Source organism: Diadema antillarum, unplaced genomic scaffold (genome assembly GCF_040938485.1).
Source record: "Diadema antillarum isolate AM-2024a unplaced genomic scaffold, OU_Dant_1.0 seq00000150_RagTag, whole genome shotgun sequence".
Lineage (NCBI taxonomy): Eukaryota > Metazoa > Echinodermata > Echinoidea > Diadematoida > Diadematidae > Diadema > Diadema antillarum.
Window position 1 is genome coordinate 454,956 of NW_027271223.1, and position 27,765 is coordinate 482,720.

The 27,765-nt window shown below is 38.9% G+C and overlaps 1 protein-coding gene across 1 annotated transcript; it reads left to right on the forward strand.

The window, feature by feature from the left end:
• The first annotated feature begins 873 nt into the window (after positions 1–873).
• On the forward strand, positions 874–27,534 carry LOC139727750 (limbin-like). The gene is made up of 25 exons (XM_071638728.1): positions 874–1,624; positions 2,431–2,624; positions 5,887–6,039; positions 8,657–8,885; positions 9,420–9,553; positions 10,269–10,564; positions 10,867–10,944; positions 11,990–12,236; positions 12,709–12,789; positions 13,595–13,705; positions 14,353–14,577; positions 15,041–15,280; positions 16,118–16,190; positions 16,730–16,921; positions 18,470–18,579; positions 18,826–18,923; positions 19,300–19,501; positions 20,653–20,808; positions 21,288–21,389; positions 21,887–22,012; positions 22,627–22,850; positions 23,250–23,337; positions 23,907–24,100; positions 25,342–25,431; positions 27,201–27,534. The coding sequence occupies exons 1-25, from the start codon at positions 874–876 to the stop codon at positions 27,532–27,534; spliced, it is 4,728 nt and encodes a 1,575-aa protein (XP_071494829.1).
• The last annotated feature ends 231 nt before the right edge of the window (positions 27,535–27,765 follow it).

Sequence of the window (27,765 nt, forward strand, 5' to 3'; positions counted from 1 at the left end):
CCGCTGCTCTTGACTTTGTTATCATGTGTTTACTTACATGTACAGTACACACTACACAGTATGTAACATTACCTTGAGTTACTTTGAAGGCCACATACACCTCGCTTGTACCAATATACAGTGTAGTAAGTCATTGATCACATATTTTTAGATCGACCAGACACCACCCTTGTGCAATGGCTTCCTTGTGTATGAAATCAAGACGGGGCGCAATACGCTTGAATAATTGAACGTAAATGCAAGTCAAGAGAAATGAGGACATTGCAGGTAAATAACTTGAGCTGAAGAAACAGGAGAAAAAAGAATTGAAGAAACTCCTCATGAGTTAATACACATAATTTATGTTAACACGTCTTTGCCATTCACTAGGGCTTTTATAAATTTACGTATGCTTTTTATCAATGGAGAATATGTGGTCCATTAAAATGATGAGCTTGCACCGGCGCACAGTAAAATATGTCATTTGCGTTTAATTGTCACCAAGAATTCTGCACATACGAATCGAGTCAACAATCCAAGCCTAGCTGTGATATTAATCTGCGGTATTTTCTGTCTTTAAATAGTGAAAGGAGATTTATGTATATTATGGTAGTAATAGCTTATTGTAACTACATTGTATGTTACCTAGTTATGTAAGATGCTTAGAAACCTTGTATTAAATGTGGTAAAAATAGCGTTCTTGAACACTCCCAGTTGATTGCCATGCAAATGAACCATTGTGAACAGAAATGACTTACACTGCTTGTTCACTTGATTTTTGCTTTTCAGAGACACAAGGAGCCTATTTATGGCAAGTGAAGAAGCATGAGGCCGAAACAGTTTGTTGTTAGTCAGTGTAAGTAGGCCTAAACAGCAGCTCCTGTATGTAACACCATGGCAGTTCATCTAGAGCGTAAGGACCAAACCAACAAACAGGGCTTCCACCATGAATGCATCCTTCTCGTACTCCGCTTCTTCGTCTTCATCCTGCTCTCATCCTCCACTGGCTATGCCGACGTGGAGACAGTAACATCCCCAACCTCGCCTATCACAGAAATCTCCCTGCAACTCCAGTCAAGCGATGGCGTTGATGTCTCCGGCAATGACACCGTATTCTTGGGGGGAAAAGTTGATGTCACGCTCGATCTGCTCTTTGCAGATAACGTAACCATCTTCAATACCAGCGTACATCTCTCCTTTCCCTTTGAGTTTGTTCTGCACACCCCCCTTGGAAATGTCTCCACCGCGATTGGCGATAATCTGGCAGCGAGTATGCTTAATGTATCGTACGGGGCGGATAGGGTTGAAATTGACCTTGGGATCATTGAGAGCACGAACTCCTCATCGAATTTGACTCAAGACAGTATTATTTCTGCCTCCTTTACACTGTTGATGTTTTATCCTCGTGAGGTCATCGGCAGTTTCTTGCCTTTTCCAGCTGAAGTTCATTACGTGGATGGCGGCATAGAAAGGACACAGAATGTGACAAATGAGGTCAAATATGGAGGACCTGGGGTTACAGAAAATTTCCAAAATTCGGGTTTCATCCCTGGAGAGGCAGACTTCATTCCGGACCGAGCAACTTCTGTCAATATCACGCTGGATTTACTGTCAAGCAGCCTGACGGGGGTAACCATTTTCCTAGGCAAGTAAAATTATTGAAACTTCTGAGTACCAAATTCACTTTAAAAGTCTGTGGATACTGGAACATACATTGTAAGTTGGTATCAATTATACGGTACAAGAAGTTTGATGAAAACTCTCAAGGGCATGGCTTATTTAACACATGATCACCACACATTTACAGTAAGCAATGTACTTTCACTAGACTTAATCATTATTTTTGACTACACTACTATTTGTTACCTCCGGCAATACCTCCTTTAGAAGGGGGATGGATTTGCAGTTGTTTGTCTGCATGTTAGCAATATTACTCAAAATGTTATGAAGAGATTTTTAACGAAACTTTCAGGACATTTTCTTTGGCACAAGTGAAAGTAACAGATGATCAGGTAGCTTTTGGTGGTAACACTTGGATTCTTTTGAGACATGACATTACACTTACATCAATTGTTGAAGAAATAGATACTTTGACATGTGGAGAAGATGAAAGCTGCTGAGAAGGCCCTCCTTCCTATTCTTGATTTTACACCTTTGATATTAATTGCTTATTATAATTATTAATAGCGATATGAATCCTGCTTTAAATGAGAGATTAACTAACCATCGGGTGACCAGTCTTCAGTATTGTTTCATTTGTCACATTTAATGCACATTTCAGTTACAAGTGCAAAGCAAAGTACTGTCACCTCCCTCCTTGTACAACCCATATTTAGATATGAGTGAACCAAACCGCCACAACCATTATAGACTGCAACATGTGATACAACAGATGGGCTGTCGTGAGGATCAGTAACTCATTTGTGTCATTTCTTCTCTTTCCATTCTCAGAGCTGTCATCAGCCGATGTGAGTGACCTGAATGTAGACTTTGGTGGTCTGACAGTAACTCCCCTTGGGACAGTCAACTACACACAACCAAACATCACAGCGCAGAGTCAGTTCTCATGTTCCGGAGCCATATGCACCTTTCCAGCCATAGGCTTTGGAAATATCTCCGCAGTCAGTGGATCCATCCTTATGGAGGTAATCAATTAAAGTGATTTCTGTTTTTGCATAAATGGGCATCATGGCATCACATGGATGTACATTCCAACTTCATAATCAGTCTTATAGTGTGTGCATTTGTAATGTCTCTTTAATGTGCATGCATTTTTCATATTCTATTATATGTTCAATGTAGTATCTTGCTTTAATCTCATCATTGACATCTTATCATGATAAATCATAGCAATCTCACATGTATGCGACACATTGGCTGTGAGATGGTTAAACAGCAATGAGATGCATAATTTGTCTCTTTTTCAGTACATGCTACAAGTTCTACTTTGACCAGTGTACATTGTGTACTTTCTGGGGGATGTTTGCGTCATGCATTTTATGCAGGCTGAATTTTATTGCTCTTGGAGTATGTTGTCATTTGTTTTGTTTTATTTTTTGTTTTTGTTTTATCTGTATTCACCTACTCAAATTTTCAATTTGGGATGAATATTTTATTCTTGATTTCTTTGTCAAAATAACTGCGAAATGGGAAATCTACAAAATACACATTAGAAATACATGTACGCAGGTTCCATCATACGATAAAAAACAATTTGCAGAAAATTAACAAAAGAGGAAGATATTATAAATCTAGATTGGGGGAATTACCTTGCGGGGTTGTTGCGGTGAATCCCCAAATTCTATAAGCCCTCATGATTGATCTTGAGGCATTTCAAAATGTCTTTGTTCTGCTCTTCTAGTCTTGATATCAAGTCTATTTGTGACATTGTCAAAATTTTAAGCCTTTTGAAACAAACTTCAATGCCTTTGTTAGGACGAAGGGTAATAATTACTCCATAGTAGTGTGTATGATGAACTTCTTCACTTATCACTATCAGGATTCATTTGTATTAGAACCTATTAGCTCTGTACAAACTGATGTTAATGTGAATATGATAGAGATTTCTGAATACATGTACATATTGTACATGTTAACTTTGAATTAAGCCTAAGGCCCTGAACATGGCCTTGATTTGACAGGAAATTCATCTCTGAAGAAAAATCTTATCAACTTGTACAGATGCCATTGAATTCATGCCTAAAATGTATGGAATTGGACCATACTGCTTTGATACTAAGTTAAAAATTCATCTTGTAGCCTTGTGAAAAACAATCTGGTTGGAACTACATGTAGGTACAATGTAACTCCCCCTGATCGTTAAATGGAGTACATGCCAAATTCATTTATGAACAAATGACCGTGAGCTCAATGTTTAATGAACTTCCATCCCCTACCATGTTAATTATGTAGCTGCCTGAATGTACATGTAATCTGTTAGTACCTCAGAGAGGCATTCCTGAAGTAAGCAGATTATCTGTTTCATTTAGCATTTTTTTATACAAGCATTCCATGTCATGCATGTGTAAGTTTTTGTAGATCTGAAGTGTACACATGTAGGTTACCAATTTTACAGCTGAGGCCAAATCACAGGGACTGATGAATTAGCAGCAGAAGGGATAGGAATCCTTCCCCTTGTTTGCATTTTCCTCAATTACCACGCATACACCGAGTGCAACCAAGTCATTAGATGCACTCATATCCGATGGCACTGTTGTCATGGTGACGGCATTAGAGAGATGAACGGCTGCACAGAGGCAGGGATGCTGTACAATGGTCTCCATTGATTGATGATGATTGTTGTCACTGTCAGGTCGCCATAGCGACCGTGTTTTGGTATTGGTGCTCATCTTTTCTTTGTGTGTACATGTTGGGCATGGACTTGTTATTCATTTGTTCATATCTATGTATTTCATAGCCGTTAGGGTGAATTGCGTGTTATGGATGTAAAGTAGAACATAAACTATTTGTTTGACAAGATTAAAATACACTGTACATTTCAGGGTATTTGATACTTGTAAAATGTAAGTGATTTGTTAATCTCTTTGGAATTATTAATCAGACAGTGTATTTGATACATAATGTAAGTGATTTGTTTATCTCTCTAAAATTATTAATCAGACAGTGTTGTTTCAGCATTCCAAAGGCATGATATGCAAGACCCTGGATAAAAGCCTATAAACCTAATTTCCTTCTGTTTTCATATTTACCATATACACAAACACTGCTGATGTAAAATTTGTAACTCCAATTCCAGTGCATTTGCATACTGTAGAAATTTTATGGTACAGTAATTACAGTATCCAGATTTAAACCATGAGGCAAGTGGTTTGTGGGTTTTGTGGTAAAACTTGAGCAAGAATCACTGAAAATAATCTTAGTTTCATATAATATAATACAGCACTCATTTCATTACAACATTTCAACACATTTGGTCTCTAAAACATTGATTGCTTGTTGCACCACAACACAGTCATGTCAGCAGATCCCTATACTTGTATACATGTAGCATTATTTATTTTTCACTTGCTAGTTAATTCATTATGTATTCATTTGAAATTCATGATTTCATTCATCCATTCACTATCTGTTTCTGTATTTTTCCTTCTAGTGAGAGGTGAGGTTACTGTGTACTCACATATGTATGGTGATTCAGCTATTGAAAACAAGGGCCCCTCTTTCTCCCTCTCTCTCTCTCTCTTCTGTCTGTCTTTCTCTCTTCTCATTTCACTTCCTTTCTATGCATTATGTATTGAATAGTAATACATCATATTATATCATTTGCACATGAATTAAAAAAAAAAATGATTCTAGCTAGGAAACAACAGATAAAGGGGAATTAAAGCAATTGATACATGCTTTTGACAGAAGACATGCAATGTATACAGCTGTACATGTATGTACAGTGTAGAAGTTGTAATCAAACTCTTGTGTTATCCCAAAAACTATGTCCTGCTGCCTGTTGGCAAATGTTTTGGCTGCACAATTGACTGACTCTATCTGGGATTGGTTGGAAGATAACAGATATGGTAGGGAAATGACATCCCTGTGATTATTTTGCGAATGTAGTTGTCACATTTTGACATTAATGAGGGACTATTAAAGTGTGTAAGCCAAGATAAGTCCCAATAAAGTAGGCCATGATTCCACAATTAAAAGTGGTGAAAATAGCAAAGTAAGTGTTGTTACATTGAATTTCATTGCACTACTGCTGTGTTCCCACTAGCAGCAGTCCCTCATAATCAGGTTAGCACTCCATCATGACAATTTTTTTTCTAAAGTACATCAGAATGGCTGTCATGAATGATCACAAAATATTCTTTCCCCAAGAAAATTTATTCTACAAAATATGTATGTTTAGAAGTCCTCATCTGTCATCTCATTTCTTCTGTGTTTTCCCCGACATAGATTTCATTCACCATAAGGCAAGGAAGTCTCTCAGTTGGTGATGTCGTCCATGCTGCATTTGACATGGATATCAATGGAGAATCCACTTCCTTATCTTCTCTGGATCTGAACGTAGTGCAACCAGAACTGGAGGTGACTTTCAGCATCGACCCCGTAAGTCACATTACATGCTCATTGATGCTATACATTGAACTAAACTAGCAGTGGACCACTGAGCACCTGAAAATTGTGTTTGGTCAGAATACAAGTCTACTCAACCCTTTGAGGACTAATCCTGAGTACCATACATGTATACTCAAGCAGGCATCTATGGGAAATGCGTGTTGTAGCAAAATCAGCCTGTGCTCAATGGGTTAAGGTGCAATTACCGTACTGTACACATAACATTGCCGTTTTTACCATCCTGCCAATTGTCTTATGAATATGACACTAGATATAGATGTTTGTTTGTGGATGTGGGTCACTAATGTGTGAAATTGATATGCAATGGTAGCTGATGCTTTGAACTTAAGAGAATACTAGTAAACGTTTTATTGTGACAATATTACCCAGTATTATATATTTAGTGCATGCAAGTGACACCTACAAGTAATGATTTGTCATGTTTAGCTTCTTTTGTCTAAAACACAGAAAACAAGTACGCACAAAATAAAAAGGAGTAGTTGTACCCTCTGCATTTCTTCCTTTGCCACTGGCTTTGTGAAACCAAAATGTCGGCAAATGACAGTCTTTAAAAGAATCCAGTGTTGATATGCTGCACAAATGCTGCCCATGTTGCATGTGGTACAGCGCAGACTGTACATTATTTGGGTCTGGGGAGTTTGTACTGTAACATTAGGCAAATGGATTGAGTATCACAGCAGTCGGCACTGCTTCTGGCTACAAATGAGATTAGGAAGGAAATATGGAGGGCTCTAATCAAATTGTCAAATCAGTTTAACATAATCATATGGGCATCTTGTTCCACTTTCCCCCACCGCATCAGAGAGAGAGAGAGAGAGAGAGAGGGAGAGTGGGACTGTTTTCAGCAGAAATACTCTTTTTTTTTTCTACTTGAATAACTCTGACACTGTGCCATATACATGTACATGTATGTTTTGTAGAAAGATTTTCCATTTATGTTTTTTCTTTTAAAAAAAAAAAACTTCTACTCTAACATTTGGAGAAGACGGAAAAGAGATTGGTTCAGATTTCTTTCTCAGTTTGTCCCAGTGGATGATAGTAAAAGCCACTGTGTTTCCTGGTTTTTACTTTGCTTTTAATACAGCTTTGAAGTATGGGACAGTGATAAGAGGGATGGTTGTAGTGGAATTGGTAGAACCAGTGTGACAGTGATTAACAGGTGTATCAAGAATATGAAAGGGCTCAACATGTATTCAGCACACAATGGTCATAGGAATGAAATTTCTAGTTACTTTATGTAGAGCTGACATTTTCTATTCTGTTATTTGAAAATGCATCAGTATGTACCTCTCTAAGAGTGTAGTGTAATGATGATTTGTATGATCCCTAGCTACAGCAGTGATTGCTACATGTAACTGTGCTATGTTCCATGATGGAACAGGAACTTGTCTGATATGGTTTGGCATGTTTAGACATGTCTGGTTAAAGCCTCAAGAGAAGTTATGGTGTGAGTGCTAAGTCTTTTCCTGAATACGATATTGTCAGACTTGTTGAATGTGTCTGATTTATCAAAGGAGAAATAAAAGAGTTTGCTTTTTATGCCTCCGCCAACGAAGTGGCCGGAGGCATTATGTTTTTGGGTCATCCGTCCGTCCGTACGTCCGTCCCGTTTTGTTTTTGTCGATATCTCAAGAACCGTGTGGTGGTTTTACATCAAACTTGGTATGAGGGTATATCCTGGGGGGATAATACTTTGTTTGGATTTTAGGGTCACGGGGTCAAAGGTCAAAGGTCAGGTTATTTTGTGAAAAAAAAGTTGAAAATTCATGTTTTTCTCCATATCTCGCAAATGGTTCAAGGTATCTTCATGGAACTTAGTATTTATGCTTGTTCTAATGGGCAGTGATTATCTAGGGAAGTTAGGGGTCATGGTTCAAAGGTCAGGGGTCAAAGGTCAAAGTCAACTCCTCAAAATATCACTACTTTCCTTATATTTATGCAATGCCTGACGGTGTGTTTTTTTAACTTGATGTATACATGTATTACCCAATATATATTATGTGGGAAGTTTCTTGCCAAAAGGTCACAAAGGTCAAAAGGTCAAAGGTCACGTGAAAGTGCTGAATTGCACTTTTTCCTCCATATCTCAAAAGTAACTCAAGGTATCATCATGAAACTTACATATTTATGCATGTTCAACCTAACAGTGATTCTCTTTGGAACTGTGAGGTCAAAGGTCAAAGGCCAGGTTTAGATAATGCTATTTTCCCATTTGATACTGAAATTATACTTTTTCTCAATACCTTGAAAATTACTTAATGCATAAACTTATAAAAGGGTCAAAAGTCAAGTAAAAATCATCAGTTCCCCAAATACCTGCACTCTGACATTTCAATCATTCATCCAATTGAACCTAGTTCTAGGAAAGTGAACATTCAGCACATTTGTGTCAAACCTGTCATTTTAATATTTTGCCAATTGTGTGAAACTGTCATCACACATTGTCAAGACATTGCACTATAGACCTATTAGGAGAACCATGCACTATGGCGGAGGCATATCAGTCGCCGTAGCGATATATCTAGTTTCTTCTTCGTTTTTTTGACATTTGCCATTGAAGCCTGAATTTATTCATTATACCCATCAGCTGTCAGTGACTGAACAGATAGATGACTACACCTATCAGTACATGCACTTCACCACAACGGTTTTCCACTCGAGCGCATCCACGGGACCAGCCTCTGAAGTTTCTATCACCAATGACATCTCGGCACTCGAGGTGGACCTGGATTCCATAATGCCCAGCCCCTACACTAGTGGGGGCGCTCCTATTCTCACACTGTCATTTTACATCTACAGGCCTGGCGTCTTGGAGAGTGAGTATATTCTCATGACATGTATTCTATATTTTTCAAAGCACTTCTTAATTGTGAAAGAGAACATAAATTATACAATAGCAAGCAGAACCCTTTTAATGTTTGATAAGGCTTGCTTTGAGTTTTGTCCATCTTGTTCTACAATTTCATCCCTGTTATTTGAAATAAATTTCAGAGTAGCTCATCTGAGCCATAGGCTCAAGTGAGTTATTGCAATCATTCATTGTCTTCCTGCATGATTTTAGGTCCTATCTTCTTCTTGAAAACTTGTGGTGATTTTTATCAAACTTGGCAGGTATTATTGCTAGGGTGATAGAATATGAATCTTTACAAATAGATGCCATGAGGGGGGGGGGGGGGAACGTAGGGGACTTAGGGGCACAATTATGGGGGGTAAAGCTCCCAAATTAAGGAATCTGTATGAATCTTCTCTAGACCAGAAGCAATGAGCTGAGTTACTGCTCTAAGTAAGTAGTAAGTTGATCATTATTAAATGTGTTTGTAATTATCTTGTTTATATTGGCTTGTTTGCAGTTGGGGAAGTGGCCACTCTCTCCTACAATGCAAGACTGAAACGGGAGACGGTAGATGACAACTTGGATGCAAACATCACTCTTGAGGCTGTCCTGACATGGTCTTCCCTCCCAGCATCAGAAGCATCCAGTGTGGTAAGATGATAAATATCGCTTTGTGGTGCTGCCTAAGCCAGCACAACTTTGAAGACTTTGCAAGGAAGACATGCCATTTTAGAGGTGACAATCTTTCAAAGTGATCCCAAAATCCGCAATAAAGACTGCTTCTGTATCACACTTATGACCCATTCCTGATCTACTCTCTATTATATTTCTCATTTATTTTTGTGGAGAATCACTTGTGTGGTACCAATTCAGTTTTTCCACTGCTTCCCAGGATATGGAAATAATTTCTATGGCTTGTTAAATCAAGGCTGATATAAAATTGTTGTAGGTTTGGGCAATCTTGTGTATTTTGTCTTCAAACCACTTTGCTGTTGTGAAATTTATGATGCATGATTAATCTATAAATATCAGGTACAAATAAATGTGCCTGTGATGAGGAATCTATACTAATGATTGCATATTAGGTCTTAAACACCAGAGTCAAAAATATCTATACAAACCTCATTGAGAATGATCATTATATCAAATTTTGTCAGATTCAAAATTGTCAGACTTTCACCACTGAATATTACCAACAATTTTCTATTTGACAAATGTTCATGTCCAGTAATGCATAAATTATCACATAGACTTTAGACAGATATGTGCATAGATTCTTGATGGAAAATTTACATTGAATTGAAATGAAATCTTTGCAGGATATTATGGGCAGATATATCAAACGTTTGTCTTTATTTCTTTGTAGCATCCTGGAGTAGATTATGGCCCAGTCACTGCAGCGGAATGCATCACCCAGACTATCACCTATGAAGAGAGCTTGCTTTACAACCACGGTCTGGCGGCGCTCTTCTTCTTTGTGGCCCTGCTCGTGTCCCTCCTCCTTGTGGTCCTCGCTTTCTTCATCTACGCCAAGTGCGCCACGGGCGGCATCTACGCCATCGTACAGCCGGAGGGCACCATCGCCAAGAGCGTGACACAGCACGGACTCATCATCAATCCCCGCGCAGGCAAGACCGGCCTCGATATGGTGGAAGAGTACAGGTAATTGTCGCACAATGTTACCCCATGGACAGATTTTGCAATACCCTCCCTGTTCTTAGAAATTATTACATATTTGTGCAATTCAAGTGAAAACTGACTTCTGTTGGAAGACCACACCTTTCTATTCATATGTACATTGTATTGCTACAAATGCACTCAATTACTGAAACTAGGCTGAGCTTATTTCAGTCATATATGTGGCCACTCACTTAAGCCAGAAGCTGTTTCTCAGTGAGTCTGTGAAATAACAATAAGAGAGTCATTTGTATATTTTTTCTGTCTTTATCTTCTTTCATTTTCAGCTCACTCACTGCCAATGAGAGTATTGTTATCATCCTGTCACAGAAGGACAAATCCAAGAAGGTCCTTGACTTTGACAAGTAAGTTTTATAATTTATTCAAACTAACCGTCAGAATCACCACTGGCTATCAGGAAGAGGCTCAGTAGTCTAGTGGATATGATGGTTGTCCAGCAATGAGGAGGTTTTTATGAATACTAGTATTATTTTTTTATTCAGATTAAATTGATTTAACCCTTCTTGTAGCTCTCTAAAATAAAATCTGCAGTGAAATCCAGGAGTCTTAAGTTAACAGTGACAAGACTTCTACTGTGATAGCAAAATTTGCCCTGGATTTGATGAGTCAAACAACACATAAGAAGCAGTAAATGAGAAACATCATAGTTAACATTTGATCAAGGTCACATTCTGATATGTTCAAATTTATGGCTGCCCTGTTTTATACTTTGTGTCTCAAACTTTTTATGAGCTGCTATTTTCATTTAGATTTTTTTTTTTTTTTTTTTTGGTACATTTAGCATTATGATTCCAGTGAAACGTCCTTCCTAAACTATATGTTCCTTCATGTAATAATAAATTGAACTCCTCCAAGCAAATTTTAGGTTTGGTAGCCCCAATAATCAGGTGTACCTTTTGTCACTGTATCATATGTATACACCACCTACACTATATCCAAGTCATGACATTGCCAGACAATACACCCATTACTTGGAGGAATGTGCAAAAAAAAAAATAAAGTAAAATAAAAAAAATAATGGGTTTGTATTTAATCACTACTGGGAATGATTGCCACGATGCAGGAATCTCTTTTATTTATTGGATATACAAAATTGTATATCTTACCCCCTGGCACCTGCCACACCAGGGTCCCGTTGCATAAAACTTTTTTAGCAACCTTAGAAAATTCTGGTTGGGATTTGCCCAACCTGAATTTTTTAAGGTTGCTAATCTAAGAATGTAAAATCCGTTGCATAAAAACTCTGGTTGGGAGCTTCCAACCGGAATTTTGTGATTTCAACCGGAAAAAAATCCGGTTGAAGTTTTATGCAACGGGCCCCTGGTAGTCAGTATTCGAGAGTGAGTTTGCTATGTCACATGTCACCTGTTGCCCTCCCCTTCCCCTCAGCCTGGACATCTTGGGCACCATCACCACCGATATCCAGCTAGAGGAGCAGCGCATCTCCACCATGGTGGAGCTCTTTGTCATGCTGCTGGGGGCGTGGTCCCACAGAGAGGAGGGGCTGCGCCGGGACACCGCCCAGAAGCTGTCCAGGAAGTACCAGAGACGCACCAAGGATGCCATCAAGTCCCTGGAGGACCAGTATCGCCATGACAGCAGGCAACTCCTCAAGCACCTGAGTGCAGAGAACAAGGTATTAAAGGCATTTGTTTTGTCTTGTGTTTCTTTGTTTTTCTTTCTCTCTTTCTCCCAACTTGTTCTTGTTGATGAGGTGTGTAGACATGTTCAGTATTAAAACTGTCAAGTAAACACCGGCCAATGAGATGTGTTTGTGAGGCATAGCAGAGCTCCCAAACTTCAAAGTTGTGTTCTGCAATGGATAACTTTACAAATGAGATCTTATGAACTCCTATTCTTTACCTATCTCAACTCAAAGTCTTTTAGAGGTGCATGCTTCAACTTCAGACACATTATATATCCATTATTACTTTGATGTAGCATTGCATCTCAATTTGCATGTGACTAGTGGCTATCTGTTCAAGTTCACTACAGTTAAAGTAGCAGGCTGTACAATCCTTTGAGAGTGTAATATGATTACATTTTACTATTACTGAGTTTCCAATATCTGTAAGTGTTCTCTCTTATATTCTCTTTCTGTGTTTCAGGGGAAGCTGATGATGATGAAAAAGAAACATGAATCTGAAATCAGACTGAAGACAGCCCAGGGAAGGAACTTGGATAAAGCGGTAAATCATTTCAAGTTGAATTCAGAAAATTCTTTTAACCTGATGTTTAATTTCTCTTGAGGTTCGTACTCCTTGATGTAACAAGACTCGTGGTTGATAATGTATGTCAACTCTGCAAACTAATGATTTTTATTTAATCTAATGCGGTATGATTTTAATTTGTTGCAGCATTCTTGCTCAAATAAAATTGCTTTATCTAACAAGTTGTAGGCTTGACTATTTTTTTTTTTTTTTTTTTTTTTTTTTTTGGGTGGTGGTGATGCTTGCCTTTTTCATGAAACCATTTAGGATGCAGCTACCAGTATTAAAGACATACATAAATGTGTGATTGTGAATGACAAGTACAATATGCATAAGCATAACCATAAGTTAACATAAGCATGAAGTTAGGTCTCCACATGTTTTTGATTGACATTATCTGTCCTTCAGTTGTTGGATAGATTATCCTGACAAAGTAGACTCGTTATGCAAAAAGGCTATGAAAGTATGATTGAGTTGTAATCTGCTAAAAATTTGATACTGTTTACATCCATCATAGCATGAAATGCCATGGATCATGTAATTTACTTCCCTGTTTGTGAAAACATCTCCAACCCTCCTATTCTGCCTATGAATGGCATATCCTGCCAGGAAGAAAATCAATCCCACAGTATCTCTTTAGATATTACTCTTGAATCTTCATACTTCTTGTCTTTTCACGCTTGGCTTTCCATAGACAGCGACTCTTTCTTCATCATCCTCATTCTTGACTAGACTTGGGTCAATCTATTAAATACCCCTTTCTGTCTCCCACCTCCCTGTATAGGATCTGAAGGAGGTATTAGATCTGTTGAAGCAGCAGCAGGCAGCGGAGGTGGCTAGTGGGATGCAGCTCCTGAAACTGAAGCAGGATGAGGAACAGGAGAAACTTCGCAAGGCAAATATTTTTATTCATTTTGGCATGATTTTTTTTTTCTTTGCGTTATGATCATTGCCATTTGTAGTGTGACATATATGCTCAGTCCATGTTGATTTTGATGAAGTCAAAGCAATTGGAGACTATTAGTGAACATTCATTGCTATGATATTCCTTTGATTCATCATTCACATTCATAACCCTTTAAAGATGTAGAGAGAACAAAGCAAATTTTGCAAAACAGAAATTGTATATCAGTTCCTGAGTACAACAGTGACTTATGCTATGGGATTGGTAGTACTGTGAAGGCTATATTTGCGAGGGTGTAATTTTCGCAAATTTTGTGAATCACTGTTGGGCCACAAATTCTACCCGTTTCCTACGGGAATCTGGTGGCCTATGTATCAAGTCTATGGGGATTTTAGAATTCAATATTGAACATGTTCACAACACACAAAAATATCACCACAGCTTTCGTATGTACAAAGTTGTACTATAATCTTTGTGCACTTATGATAGCCTTGGTGTCAAGTTGCATAACTGTCTGTGACCTCATTCACAAAAATATCTGTATGCAAGAATAACAGCTTTTACAGTGTAATGTTCTAAGTGCTGGTGTTACGATGAATTGAGGCTCGTATCTTGTGTGTTTAATATATCTTGTGCAGGAGTATGCCACCAAAAAGAGGATAGCCATCAAAACCATCCAACAGGAGTACCTAGACCAGGCCATTCTGCAGGGAGGCCTGGACGAGGACCAAGCGAGGGCGCTGCTGCAGGAACACCACCAGAGCATGGCCACGGTGGAGCGGCTCATGGATGAGGAGATGTCGAGGCAGCGCATGGCATTGGAAGAGAAGCTGAACAAGCGCAAACTGCTCGCAAAAGTCACGGTAAAGACCTGATGTTTGTACATATTATTTTGTTCATCACCTGATCATGATGTGAAAATGGATGACAAAATTTAGAAACTCTTTGTACAAGATGAAAGAATCTTTGATGGGAGAAAGTGTAGATTGTACGTATACTAAAGTGTTTTGCCTGGGTGGTCTCATTAGTATCAGTCAGCTTTGCTCTTTTCCAAGGTCCTGTTTTGATTAACCCAGCATTATCATACATACATTTGTATATACATGTACACCTCTGCAAAATGGGATTTTGTGAGTATAAAAGGTCATTCAACACAAGCAAGGATTTGAACTTGGAGTCTCTCATATTAGCGTCAGAGCTTTCCCTACTGTCTCTGATTGCTTCCTTGTTTGTTTGGTTGGGTTTTTTTTCTTTCCTTTTTGATTATCATCTTTTCTTCTGCCATGTTTTTGATCAAAATAATGTCATGCATTTGATTTGAACCAGGAATCTCAAGAGGAGTACCACCGGAGAATGCTGAACACGATGGCAGGACAGACGATAACGGCTGTCAACGAATTAGAGAACAGTGAGCAGCTCAGTGGGGAGGAGGCCAAGGCACAAGTCGAGCGGCTGATGAAGGACGTCCACATCATCAAGGACCAGTATGAGCGGGAGAGGAGCAAGCAGGAAGAGGCACTCCACAAACGGCTGAGTGAGCGGAAGAAGAAGAGGATGATGGAGAAGGTGAGTCAAGGAGGAGGATTAGTGGATGGAAGGGTTTGGAAAGGTAGAGGGGTAGGAGGAAGATTATTGGAAGGAAGGGTTTGGAAAGGTAGAGGGGTAGGAGGAAGATTATTGGAAGGAAGGGTTTGGAAAGGTAGAGGGGTAGGAGGAAGATTATTGGAAGGAAGGGTTTGGAAAGGTAGAGTGGAAAAGAGGAAGATTATTGGATAGAAGGGTTTGGAAGGTAGAATGGAAAGGAGGATTATTGGATAGATGGGTTTGGGAAGGTAAAAAGGGAAGGAGGGGAATTATTGGATAGAAGGGTTTGGTAAGGTAGAAGAGGAAGGAGGTTTAATCATTAAGTAGGACTCTCACTTAAACATTTAGTCAAGTAGGTTTTGTGTGGACACTCTTCATAGTTTAAGGGGTAAGCTCTTATCACCGATGATTAGTCTGCATGTGAACTTATCTATAGAGATAGAAGATTGTCATGGAACATATCCCAAGGAGATGAGGTAACAGAAAATAAGTGTGAAAGGTTTATGTCATCTCTTAGGGATCGAGAGATGGAGAGATTGAAGAGAAATTGACAATAAAGATGATGTGGAGAGAGTAACATAAGGTTGGATAGACTTGAAGATATGGAGGTAAGACTGAAGAGAGAAACACAATTAAGAAATTAAGTAATAGGAAATGATAGATTTGGACTGAAATCACCATAGTGAGACTTGGTGGGATTACAAAATAAAGTTATACGAAGAGTTAAAAGAGACAGTGTGTGGGTTGAAAAGAAGTTGTACTACATGTGAACAGTGTGCATATGAACTAAATTTTTAAATGTTGCTTTCATTTATGCAGGAAAAGGAGCACAAGCAGGATCTGGCGGAATTTGAGAAAGAGAAGAAAGCCTTGGTCGAAACTGGAGACTTAGGTAAAGAAAGACAAAGCAAAACTTCAAATAATATCAACACAGTATCTCGACTATATAGACCTGCTGAAAGAGATAGGCTCTCCAGATCTGGAGAGATGTTGTATGTTTGACCAACGAGTAATATATATTGCCTCTTAGTAGTGCAGAGACTGCCAATTTTATTCAGTTGACAAGCTGTCTGTTTTGAGCCAGTTATGTCAGTGATCATGACAAGTTGAGAGTTGATTATATCATAGTAAACTTGACATAAATGTGTTATTGCAATAGAAATATTGAGCAGCATTACTGAAAACTTCTGTAATATTAGACCAGATAATTTTTTTCCTCTAGGAACAAATTAATATATAAATTTTTATTTCATGTAAATTGTTACAGTCATAAATCATGGGCCAAACACAAGTAATGAGTGGTGGATTTTTTCAACAAGTGTCATTCATAACCGTTCACACTAAACATAATGGGAAGTAAGTGGTAAGCAGGTTGAACTTCCGGGTTATTTCCCAAATATCGAAGTGCACATTTTTGTTTGTTTGTTGTAGCCCCAGAAGAGTACATGGAAGCCCGATGCGACCTCCTCGCATCCCAACGTGTTGATGTGGCAGACATTGACAAGGAGTATGATGAGGATGCCCGGCAGGAGTTGGAGAAACTCCGGGAAGAGATGGTGGTCAAGGTCCGCTCTCAGATCAAAGATGTCCGCCAGAAAATCCATGGTGACCTCCAGAACAAAGGTCAGCTTGTCATGTCAGCACTTTGCTAAAAATGTAGGATATGATTAGCATGTACGCACAGCATGGAAGATATATTTTACGTTGAGTGAAAATGATCTTAAACATACTCATTTAAGGTTAGCTCTCCATTTTCTAAACAGATCAAGTTTGCAAACCTGTGCATGAAGTATGTCTGTATGTATATGCGTGTATGATTATGAAGAAACTGATGGCATTTACAGGACCATTGATTGTCAAAACTTGATACCAAGTATCAAAGTGAAATGCTTAGCATTACTGTGGTGATATTTGCCACGGCAGTACAATCTGGCACACTGAAAAGATGGCAACAGTCTAGAAGATTTTCTGTAAGTGCTTTAGATCAGAGATTTTATTTCAGGCAAAGACTAGTGCATCACATAGTAAATGATTTTTCTGTTCAGTTCAAATCATGGAAATATTGATATCTGATAAGATCAATTGAATCAAAGTGATTGCTAGTGGGATATACAGTGAACCTTGCATCAAACTGGACCTCTCTTTCAACATCAAGTTTGTAATGTTCAGTCGTGCTTAAAGGTCCTGTTTACCTTTGGGAGCAGTGATTTAAGAAAAAAAGAATGTTCAAGATCACTTTTGATGAATATGTGTAGGTCAGTTGTATCACAAAACATCCTACCGTATAACATTTTTGCAATGAAGCCTAAAATATAAGGAGATATCACTATTTTTCTCATTAAACCATAACTGTAGACGGTTTAGTCTGGAAACATTTCATATAACTATTGTTTACATTGGTATGTTTAACAATACTTGACATCAATTATACTGGTTCAAACTTTTACATTGGTCGTTTCTACCCCTAACTTAATTTTAGAACTATTTTGAAGCACTAAATCTGGGTTTTTGTTTCATCTGCAAATGGTAAATTATGCCTTTGAAGAGTCAGAAAAGATTTGCTATTGCAAATGATTGACAAATTGCCCTACATCGACGTAAATAAGCACTGAATTGATCAGTGTTTTAGTAGTAGCCATGATAAAAAATCATGGGCGTACATACTCGAGCAGGATTCGAACCCACGACCTCCTGATCACCGGACAGGCGTCATCTCCACTAGACCACCGAGCTTTCGCCCGACAGCAAGTGTTGGTTCTAATCCTTATAGCATGCAGCGGGTACTGCTTTTGTTGTTCAAATTTATGAAGTTCTTTCGTCGAGATGTTTCCATTGCAAATGATTGACAAATTGCCCTACATCGACGTAAATAAGCACTGAATTGATCAGTGTTTTAGTAGTAGCCATGATAAAAAATAATGGGCGTACATACTCAAGCAGGATTCGAACCTACGCCTGTCCGGTGATCAGGAGGTTGTAGGTTCGAATCCTGCTCGAGTATGTATGCCCATGATTTTTTATCATGGCTTCTATTAAAACACTGATCAATTCAGTGCTTATTTACGTCTATGTAGGGCAATTTGTCAATCATTTGCAATGGAAACATCTCAACAAAAGAATTTCATAAATTTGAAGATTTGCTATTGTTTTCATGATGTGCTTACTATGCAGGTCTGACGGAGAAGCAGGCTCAGCAGATTGTGGAGCAGCATGAGAGAGATATGGAGGAACTGATGGAGGAGAGGGAGGAGCAGCGAAAAAAACAAGAAGCTGCCCTCAAGGTTGGTACCTGTAAATCACACCATACTTACATACATCACACAGGGTTGGTAGCTGTAGACCCTGCCGGGTAACGGTGTATGACACTAATTTACGATATCAAATGCCTCCCAGAGCAGTTAATGAATTGGTGCCAAAGTGTCATGTGTTGACCATGGTAAGGACTGTTCAGCCCATCATGAATATTCACATTTTGAATGTAGCAAACGTGAAGAGCTATCATCCCTCTTCCCCTTTTCTCCTCGCAGAAACGATTGGCAAAGCAACGCATGGAGCTGGCCCAGAGGAAACAGGAGGAGAGAGAGGAACGAGAACAGATCAGAGAACATGAGGAGAAAATGGTCGGGTAAGATACAAATTCTAACTAGGTAGTATTGATGGAGACAAAATTTATATCTGTTTAATAATCTCAGATTACAAAGATGTAGCTTTTAAGAATATTGCATTATACTGAATAGCAAGCTGTGATTTACTGGAGTGGTGTTTTGTCCATTTCCAACTTTTGTTTCGATAGAATTTTCCTATTTTTCTTGATAATTTTACCACACACATATGTGGGAATATAGCCCTTTCTTTCCTACTTTTGAGCCAGATCATCCCTATTTTTCAGTCAGAAAGTTTGGGAGGTCTGCTGTCTGTTATATATCAGTGGCATCCTCCCCATCTAGTATTTTTCTCCCCCATCCTGTAATCCGTCTCCATCTTTTTCTCCCTCGTTCCAGACGTCTCTTGGCCTCCCAGGTGGCCATGTCCGAGGAGGAGCGCCAGAGGATCCTGGCGGAGCACGAGCAGCATCTGGTTGCCATGGAGAACAGCCTGGCGTTGACCAAGCTCCGCCAGAGACGCCTCCTGGAGGAGAAGATGGCGACGAGAAAGAGCCGCCAGATGGAGCGGCTGGCAAAGAAGCAGGAGCAAGAGGCAAAGGTCGGTGCACTTTTGACTTATTCTGTGCACATTATGTAAAATGGGGACTCCTCTAATTGGTCTCTCTTATTTTCTTCTTCAGCTTATCACAACATAGAAACTCTTGATATTTGCAGTGTAAAAACCCAAGTAGTTCATTTTTATCCATGTGTTTATTTTGATGATATTAATAGGCCTCTTATAGTTACCTTTTTTATTTTTGATGAAAACAGTTCAATCATTAACCCTAAAAAGGCCAGGGGGGGGTTGAATCAACCCCCCCTCGACATTTTTCGCGACTTCTCCGCCGCGCGAAATTTTTTGACCGCGACGTTCGCTGACTTTTTACTTTCAAGTCTCGCGCATCTTTTGACACCATTTTCGCAAAAATCGTGCATACCGTTATGACGCTGCATAACGTTTTATACATGCCTGTCAGATCGAAAATGGCTCAAAAACGTGATTTTGTGTATAAAGTCTATGCAAATGGAGTTTTCTCTTCATATTCATAAAGATCTGATTATTTTCACTTTTATAGGCTGAAACTAATTAATTTTAGCATAATTATGCTTGATATAGGTTCTGTCATAAATTTTGTGGAAAAAAAAGGATAAAACAAAAGGTCGAAAAAACAAAGAAATACATAAGAAATTCATAAAACAATAAAATACATAAGAAATTGATTTTGATACCAATTTTTTTTTCAAGCACATTGTTAGGAATGCTACAAAGAATGTTTTCACCAAAAATTAGGATTCTAGGAGCTTTAATTTCTGATTAAGAGCAAAATGTATGATTTTATGCATATATTAGCATAATTAATTATTTGGATGAAAATTTCCATTTCTTTTTGTATAGCTTGGTAGATTATGCCGCAGGTAATGCTTGTGCCAAATTTCATGGCGATTGCGCGATCGACGGCCGAGATCTCAGGGGGGGTTGAATCAACCCCTCCCCGGCCACAGAACACCCAAAAAAGCCCGGCCTGGTTAGGGTTAATTGGGTCAGGTTTTTCAGTACATTCCTCATGCTAATCAAATTAATGTTCATTCCAGCTTTAAATCTACGTGCTGACTTTGAGGCTTAGCTGTAAGTGTATGGGCAACCACCTCCCATGGAACTTGCGAGTGATATCTGTATACATCTGTCTTCACTTTCACTCCTCCCTGCAGCGTAAGCAGCGAGAGAGGAAGCTGGACAGTGATGATGAGGAGGACTCCACCCAGTGCAGACTGAAGGAGATGATGCAGAAACACACGGAGGAGAAGATGGCAATGCTGGCTGAGACCAGCGGAGACAGGGACCAGCTGGAGGAGGAGATGGAAGCGGTAAATTGGAAGAAGTCACATACATTGTATCTTTGTGTCCAAATACATGTATATACATGAGAATATTGACTTCTCATTTTTATTGTCTGAATTCAGAGGTGCTCCTGCATTTAATGATATTTCATATGTCAGTGTTCTGCACTCTACTTGTTGTAGCCAATAATTTCATTATCTAATAAGTGCAATGTGGGAAAGGTATCTTAATGTTCTTGAATATTTTGCAGACTTTCAAACTATTTGTTACAAGTCAAGGAATTCGTACATGAATGTTATTAATCTAATTAGATACCTAAATTAGTGTGCTGAATGTTGTTTCTTTTGTATGCGATCATGACAGTATGACATTAGTTCAAGCTCACGTGATTGTAATATTTTGTTTCTGTATAACCAATACAGAAAACATCTCAGATGAAAGAAGACAACAGCTTAATGAAAAATCTGATAATCACTTTTCCCTCTAATGAATTTTGTTTAAACAGGTGCGATCTGAGATGCTCCATGAGCGAGCCAATGCTCTGAAGGAGCAGGAGGACCGACTGGGGGCAGTCATGGCCCAACTACAGATGGAGAAAGCCAGAGAGGTGAGAGATGGGGGCAGGATGTGGGAGGGGAAGGTGTGATAGGAGGGACACCATGAAATCTTTCCTATACTTTGTGTTATATCCACATCCCAGGGCAACTTTCAAAGTCATTGCATGTCATACCATGTGCATAACCATTGGAGGCATTTATCGGTAACTATGGGCATTCATACTTTGGCTGGACTCTAAACAACAACCTCCAGAATGCATATCCGCTGGACTACTGATCTTCCGCACAACAGCCGGTGATGATTTTGATCCCTTAAAGTAGAGGGTACAGCTGTACTTTTTATTTACATCGATGAATGGCATTTTGTCAGTCAGTTTCAATCAAAGAACTCGACATAAGAATCATCCATTTGATTAAAATAGATCAGACAGCAAAATAGATGGTAACTTTATATTTTTGCTACCAGTCTGTAACTATAATCATGATTCTGCATGTGTTTACATGTTGCATGTAATTTTTTTTTTTTTTTTTCACTGAAAACCACTAGTTGGCCACCATAGAGGAACAGCATAAGGCCCTTCTGCAGCTCAAGATGAACATGCTGGATGAGCTGACTGAGAAAGGGATCATGAAGAATGCTCAGTGCAAGAAGGTCATTGAAACACACCAGAAGGTGAGATAACTGTCAGAAATTTTCATCATACTCTTGGACGTAGGAAAATAGGAGAAGGTGACATGCTGTCAGCTCTGTTGAAGAAAAAGCAAGCAAACAAACCATCTTTTATATCAGTTTTTCTGTCAGTTTGACAGTAGGCTATAATTCTAATGTAATGAATTACTATTAAGACACCTAATTCTTAGATAGGCGTAGATGCAGAAGAAACTTTATCAGTTTTGTCAGTTTTGGTTAAGAAAAGTACTTTTTGTTTTATGGTGGATATCCTAAACTGCTCCATGAAATCATCCAAATTACATTTCATTCAAATTGTATTCATAGTTTAATATTCATAATATTGTACTTGTAAGCATGGGTACTGTAACCTTTGTGATATGCTACAGTGAAAATATTCTTGTTTTATAAAAAATTCTCAAGAGTGCGTGTTGTTTCCCAGTTTTGTGAAAATGTTACTTCAAATGAACATGGTATGCCAGGTTATAAATGGTATAAGATTATGGCATGGACTACACACATCTTGCCAAGATATGTTTCAAACAGGGTGATTGCGCAGTGATGGATGAGGCCAAATCATACAATTTAAAACCCCCTCGTTTGTATACTCGTCACAGCAAATGGAGGCAGTGGAGCAGAAGTTAAGAAAGCAGAGGGCCAAGGCCGAGGCAGAGACCAAGAGGAGGCTGAAGGAGAAGGCAGCAGAGAGGGAGCGGGCCTTGGCCCAGAGACAGGAGGAGGAGATGGCCCAGCTCTTGGAGCGAGAGAAGAGCGGCACGGCGGCGAGACTCAAGCGCATCGCCCTCAAGCACAAACACATGGTGCAGATGGAGGAGTTTAGGTGAGAATTGAAGAAGGAGAGAGATGGGAAATTGCTTCATAAATGTACATATCAAGCATTTTCCATGCTAGGGCAAAAATAATGATTCAAATCTTTGAAAGGATTAAATGCATGAAGGGCAATGTGTCTCTGATATCTTTTAAATTACCCACCAATGTGCTAACTTTATAGACAATTTCTTCTTTTTTTTCAGATATGCTCACTAATGTATGAATTTTTCTAAAGTTCTGTGTTTTAGGGGAGTTGGATGTGGCTAAAATTTGAACTGAACCATGTGCTCTGCAGCTGTGTTCTGTACCAGAAGGAGCAAATTGTGTGCCAATGTGTAACTGTCATTCACTTCAGTTCAGTGTAGTCTAACAAGTCTTGTTGTGCTGTTACACATTGAATTTCCTTCAGGAATAAGTTGGAGATCGAGATGACCCAGTCCCTCGAGGAGCTTCGCAGACAGTCTGAGGTCATGAAGATGAAGCAGCAGCAGGAACAGGTATGGACGATGATGATGATGATGATGATGATGATGATTGTAATAATGACATACTTCGATAGTGTTTTAAGAGCTCTTTCGCTATAATGTAATCATCATTCTTGGTGATTTTTTAACACGGGAGCCTTAGGCCCTTCTGCCAGACAGACGACGATACTCTACTGTGCTGCAAAAGCTCCTGAATACTATTTTTCTGCACTGTCCTAAATGATTTTAATAGATGAATATTAAATGAATATCATTTGCATAAAACATATCAATCTTCTGTACTAATTTGCTCAACGAAAGTCCTCATTTAGTCCTCGTTAATGGCATCTGTAAATTGATGTATCAAATGAATTCTGAATATCTTGTAGTAATTTCATATTTTATTCCTTCTTCCTGCTTATAACCACAGACAGTTTTTACCAAACACCGTGTCACTTTTCAGGATAGTCCTCATTGTAGATCGGCATGTGTTTTTGCAATGGCAATCCATTTCGCCAGTTCATCTGACAAAGTCACTAAAATGCTGGCAAGGGACTGGTCACTTCTAATTCTAATTTCACGCTCTGTCCGTTTGCCCCCAGGAGCTAGACTTCCTGTCTGCCCTGGTCAAGGTTGGCAACTACGAGAGGTCAGAGCTGGTCAACATCCTCCACCTGCTCTTCCCGGCCAGGTCACACGACCAGGTCAACGCCATGCTGACCAAGCTGTATGCCAAGGTGGACGAAGAGAAGGACAATGGGGACTCCAATGATGGCACGCCGGTCAAAAAGGAAGGGTCAGTCAATAGAATCATACATTTCATTTCATTTTCCATGTCTCAGATGTTAGTGAAATGCTCACTATTTAGTCTTGCTAATAGAGGATTTGTAAAAAACTGCAACTATATGATTATATTTACATCATTTAGGACCTTTTGTTTATTTTGTTATTATTCTATGTTTGTATGGAAATTATAATGTTGAAAATGTATATATATATACTTATTGCCATATGCATAGTAAAGTGAACTAGATTTCTACATTTGCATGGCTCGGAGGGCTTACTTATAATGCTAATTGCAAAATATGTTCAATTTGCCCTTTTGAAGGTATAATTTGATGAGTCATTCAGAATGACTACACTTGAAAGTAGTTGCATTGCAGACATGCTGTAATAAAAATATCAAATTATTAATGCCTAGAAGAAGATGTAGAATTACATCCCAGTGTAGAATTCTTCCTCATTGCATTTTACTTCCTTCCCTCCTACCCCCTGCTTCAATTTCACCCACAATCTCACAACCCATTTCTCATTTAATCCCTTGTGATGATTTAACTGTGTTCCTAATGAAGTGTTTGTGTTTCTTTTTTTCATCTTGTTTAATTTCTTGTGAATTATGATATTCATGAACGGCAAACTTGAGTGTCACTTATGTTAATTTTCACACTAATGATATACTCTCAAATTAACTTTTCTGTCTCTTATTGAAATATTTATTTCTTGGTGGTGTGTGTCTATCATTTTATCTTAATAATTCTTCATCATGTATGTATTTGTTCTGGTATGACACTCTATCTGCTATTTGATTCCTTGATACGTTTGTAATAATCTCTAATTTGCTGATACTAACTACTTTGTCTTTCATAACCGTGAAAGTGCAAATATTTCACCTAAATTCATATAAAACTGATGTGACATTTCTTGTTGTAACCTACCAAATGCTTCTAACAAACTTGGCAATGCACTGAACCCATGTAATGTGATGCCAACACTTTAATGTCTATGGACACACAAAACAACAAACATCTGCAATGAAAAAAAAAAAAAAAAATCCAACATACATCTTTGCCGAACTGGTTGCTCTGCTGTTTGTATGTGATGAGGATCCACTAATTGTGCTGTCTGCAATCATGCCATTTTGTTACTGTCATATGTTTTCCCTGCTGTAATGGGGGTTGCACTTGTTCTGGTTTTGTAATATCTGTATTTGGCAACACACTGTGGATCTATAGGGACCTTTTCCTGAAAATTTTACAGGGTATCAACGGGAGACGAGAAGAAGGGGCCACGACTGGAGGACAAAGTGAAGGACGCCATCTTGGGGAAGATCCAGGAGAGGACCAGCAGGTACGTCACCAAATGAGCAGAGACTCCAACTCTCCCGTTTTCGACGGGAGATCTCCCGCCGAAAACCATTTTTTGCAAAATCTCCCGTTCTCCCGCTTGAGATTTAATTTCTCCCGCCCTGGCTCTGTGTCTCCCGTTGGAAAGGATTTCTTACTTATTGCTATCGTATGTTGAAAAAATAAGCCTTAGATAGCACTAGAGAGCATCTAGAAACCTTGTAGGAACTTCGTGCTTCGTACACATCAAAATGGAGTCTCCCGTTTGCTAGGGTTTTCAGGCGGGAGAATCTCCAGATCAGAAGGTGCTTTGGGTGGGAGTCTCTGAATTAGTCACTTTGTAAACTTGAAAAAAAATAGGAATTAAGATGCGATTCCATCAGAATTCAGAATTGAAAATTCCATATTGCCAAACTGATGCTCTTAACGATTGCGCTACAGACAGCCCTAGTCCAGTGTTCGCTCCAGAAACCTCTTAATTCTCAATGCTGCTGTGGCTAGAAGCTTACACAAACCTGACATTACCCAAAGGATAGAAATCAACTCAGAGATAAATGTGAGGGATCAATGAAGTGATGCAGCTTTTTGAATAGATATAATAAATGCATACCGAGGGGCAATGACCAGAAATGTATGAATGAAAAATAGAGCAATGAAAATGGGATCCCATCTTGATTCAAACCCATGACTCCTGGATTGCCAAACCGGTGCTCTTACCAACTGAGCTATGAAAAGCCCTAGTACAGAATTCATCCCAGAAACCCCATATTTTTTCAAAGCTCATGTGGCCAGGAGCTTACATAAATCTGACATAATCCGAAGAATAGAAATCAACTCGGGGATGAATGTAAACTTGATAGACAGCAATTGTTTGTGTCTGTATGGGCAGCTATGTTGGGAATAGTGTGTGTGCCTGTGTGCATGAATGCATGCAAATGTGGATATGTGTCTGTGTATTAAGAAAGGGAAATTCATCCCAAAATATGTAGATACGATTTGTTCAGAAATGTTAGAAGAACATGTCGATGAATTCATTATCAACTTCAAAGTTATGAATTTTTAAAAATGTTTTTGTTAAATCCATGTATTGTGATTGCCACATGAAAAGCCTTCAACAGTTTGCAATGTTGCAGAAGAAAAAGAATGATATAAAGAAATTATAAAAGAATTCCACATATCTTAATTTGTCTAGTAAAATTAAAGAACACTTTATTTGCCTCTTTCTGGAGGCAAAGGGAATATTGTACCCTTAGAATATGTCAGTAACGAGTCAAGGGAATGAATGTTTATTTTTTATTGAATTTTGTGAAATTCCCCCTTTCAAAATCTCAGAACTTCACTAATATGTTCCACAAGTATCTCTTCATTCTCTGAATTCGCAAATACTGCAAAACCAGAAATATTTACATGCATTTTGAGTTTACAAATTTCGCGAGAGCCAAAATTCACAAAATTAAGATGCACACGAAAGTTCTTGTCTACACTATATGCATTTAAATGTCAGAGGCAATTAGTGAATGTTGTAGCTCCTAAAAATGTCCCCAAAAACTTGACTTATTAATGATATTGTTGATGAGGCATATTTTGCAGGTAATAATTGAGAGATCTGGTACAACTGGAAAGCACCAACCCATATGACAGATAGATGCAATGTAGATGGGCACAATTCAAGCTTCCCATTTTACAGTTTATACTCCTGCATGATAATAAACAGAGAAATGAGATGAGGATCATAACTATGAGTGTCTTTATCTGATTTGTCTACCACCAAAGCCTGACCAAGAAGAGCAAAAAGAAGAAGAGTAAAAAACTTGCCCCTCTGCGCTCATCCGACCACGCCCATGGCGACGGTGACCTCGGCAGTTCCATGCGGGGTGGGGCCCCACCGCCCCTCCCGGGCATCAGACCAGACCCAGAGGGGGGAACGGCCACGCCCGACGACAGCTCCGACCCCAACACTCCCGTCAGACGTAGGAAGGGAGGATATGATGATGAGGAAGAGGACAGTGAGGAAGGAGAGGATGGAGATCAGACAGGGTATTTGAAGAAGAAAGGCTCCCTGCCACCTGTTAGAAAGGGCAGGAAGGCTAATAATGCATATTATTAACCCGTTGAGGACGGACTGATTTTGCTACAACACATATTTCCCATAGACACTTGCCCAAGTATGCTTGGGATTCGTCCTCAATGGGTTGAAGTATGTGTTGAGCAAAATGTGATGGCTCAGAATCAGAAACTCTTAAACTTTTCTGACTGAGCTGTACGATTATGTTTGCATCCATTAAGTAATACAAATCTTTTCTTGAATTATGCTGTCAGTACCAAGAGATAAATGAAC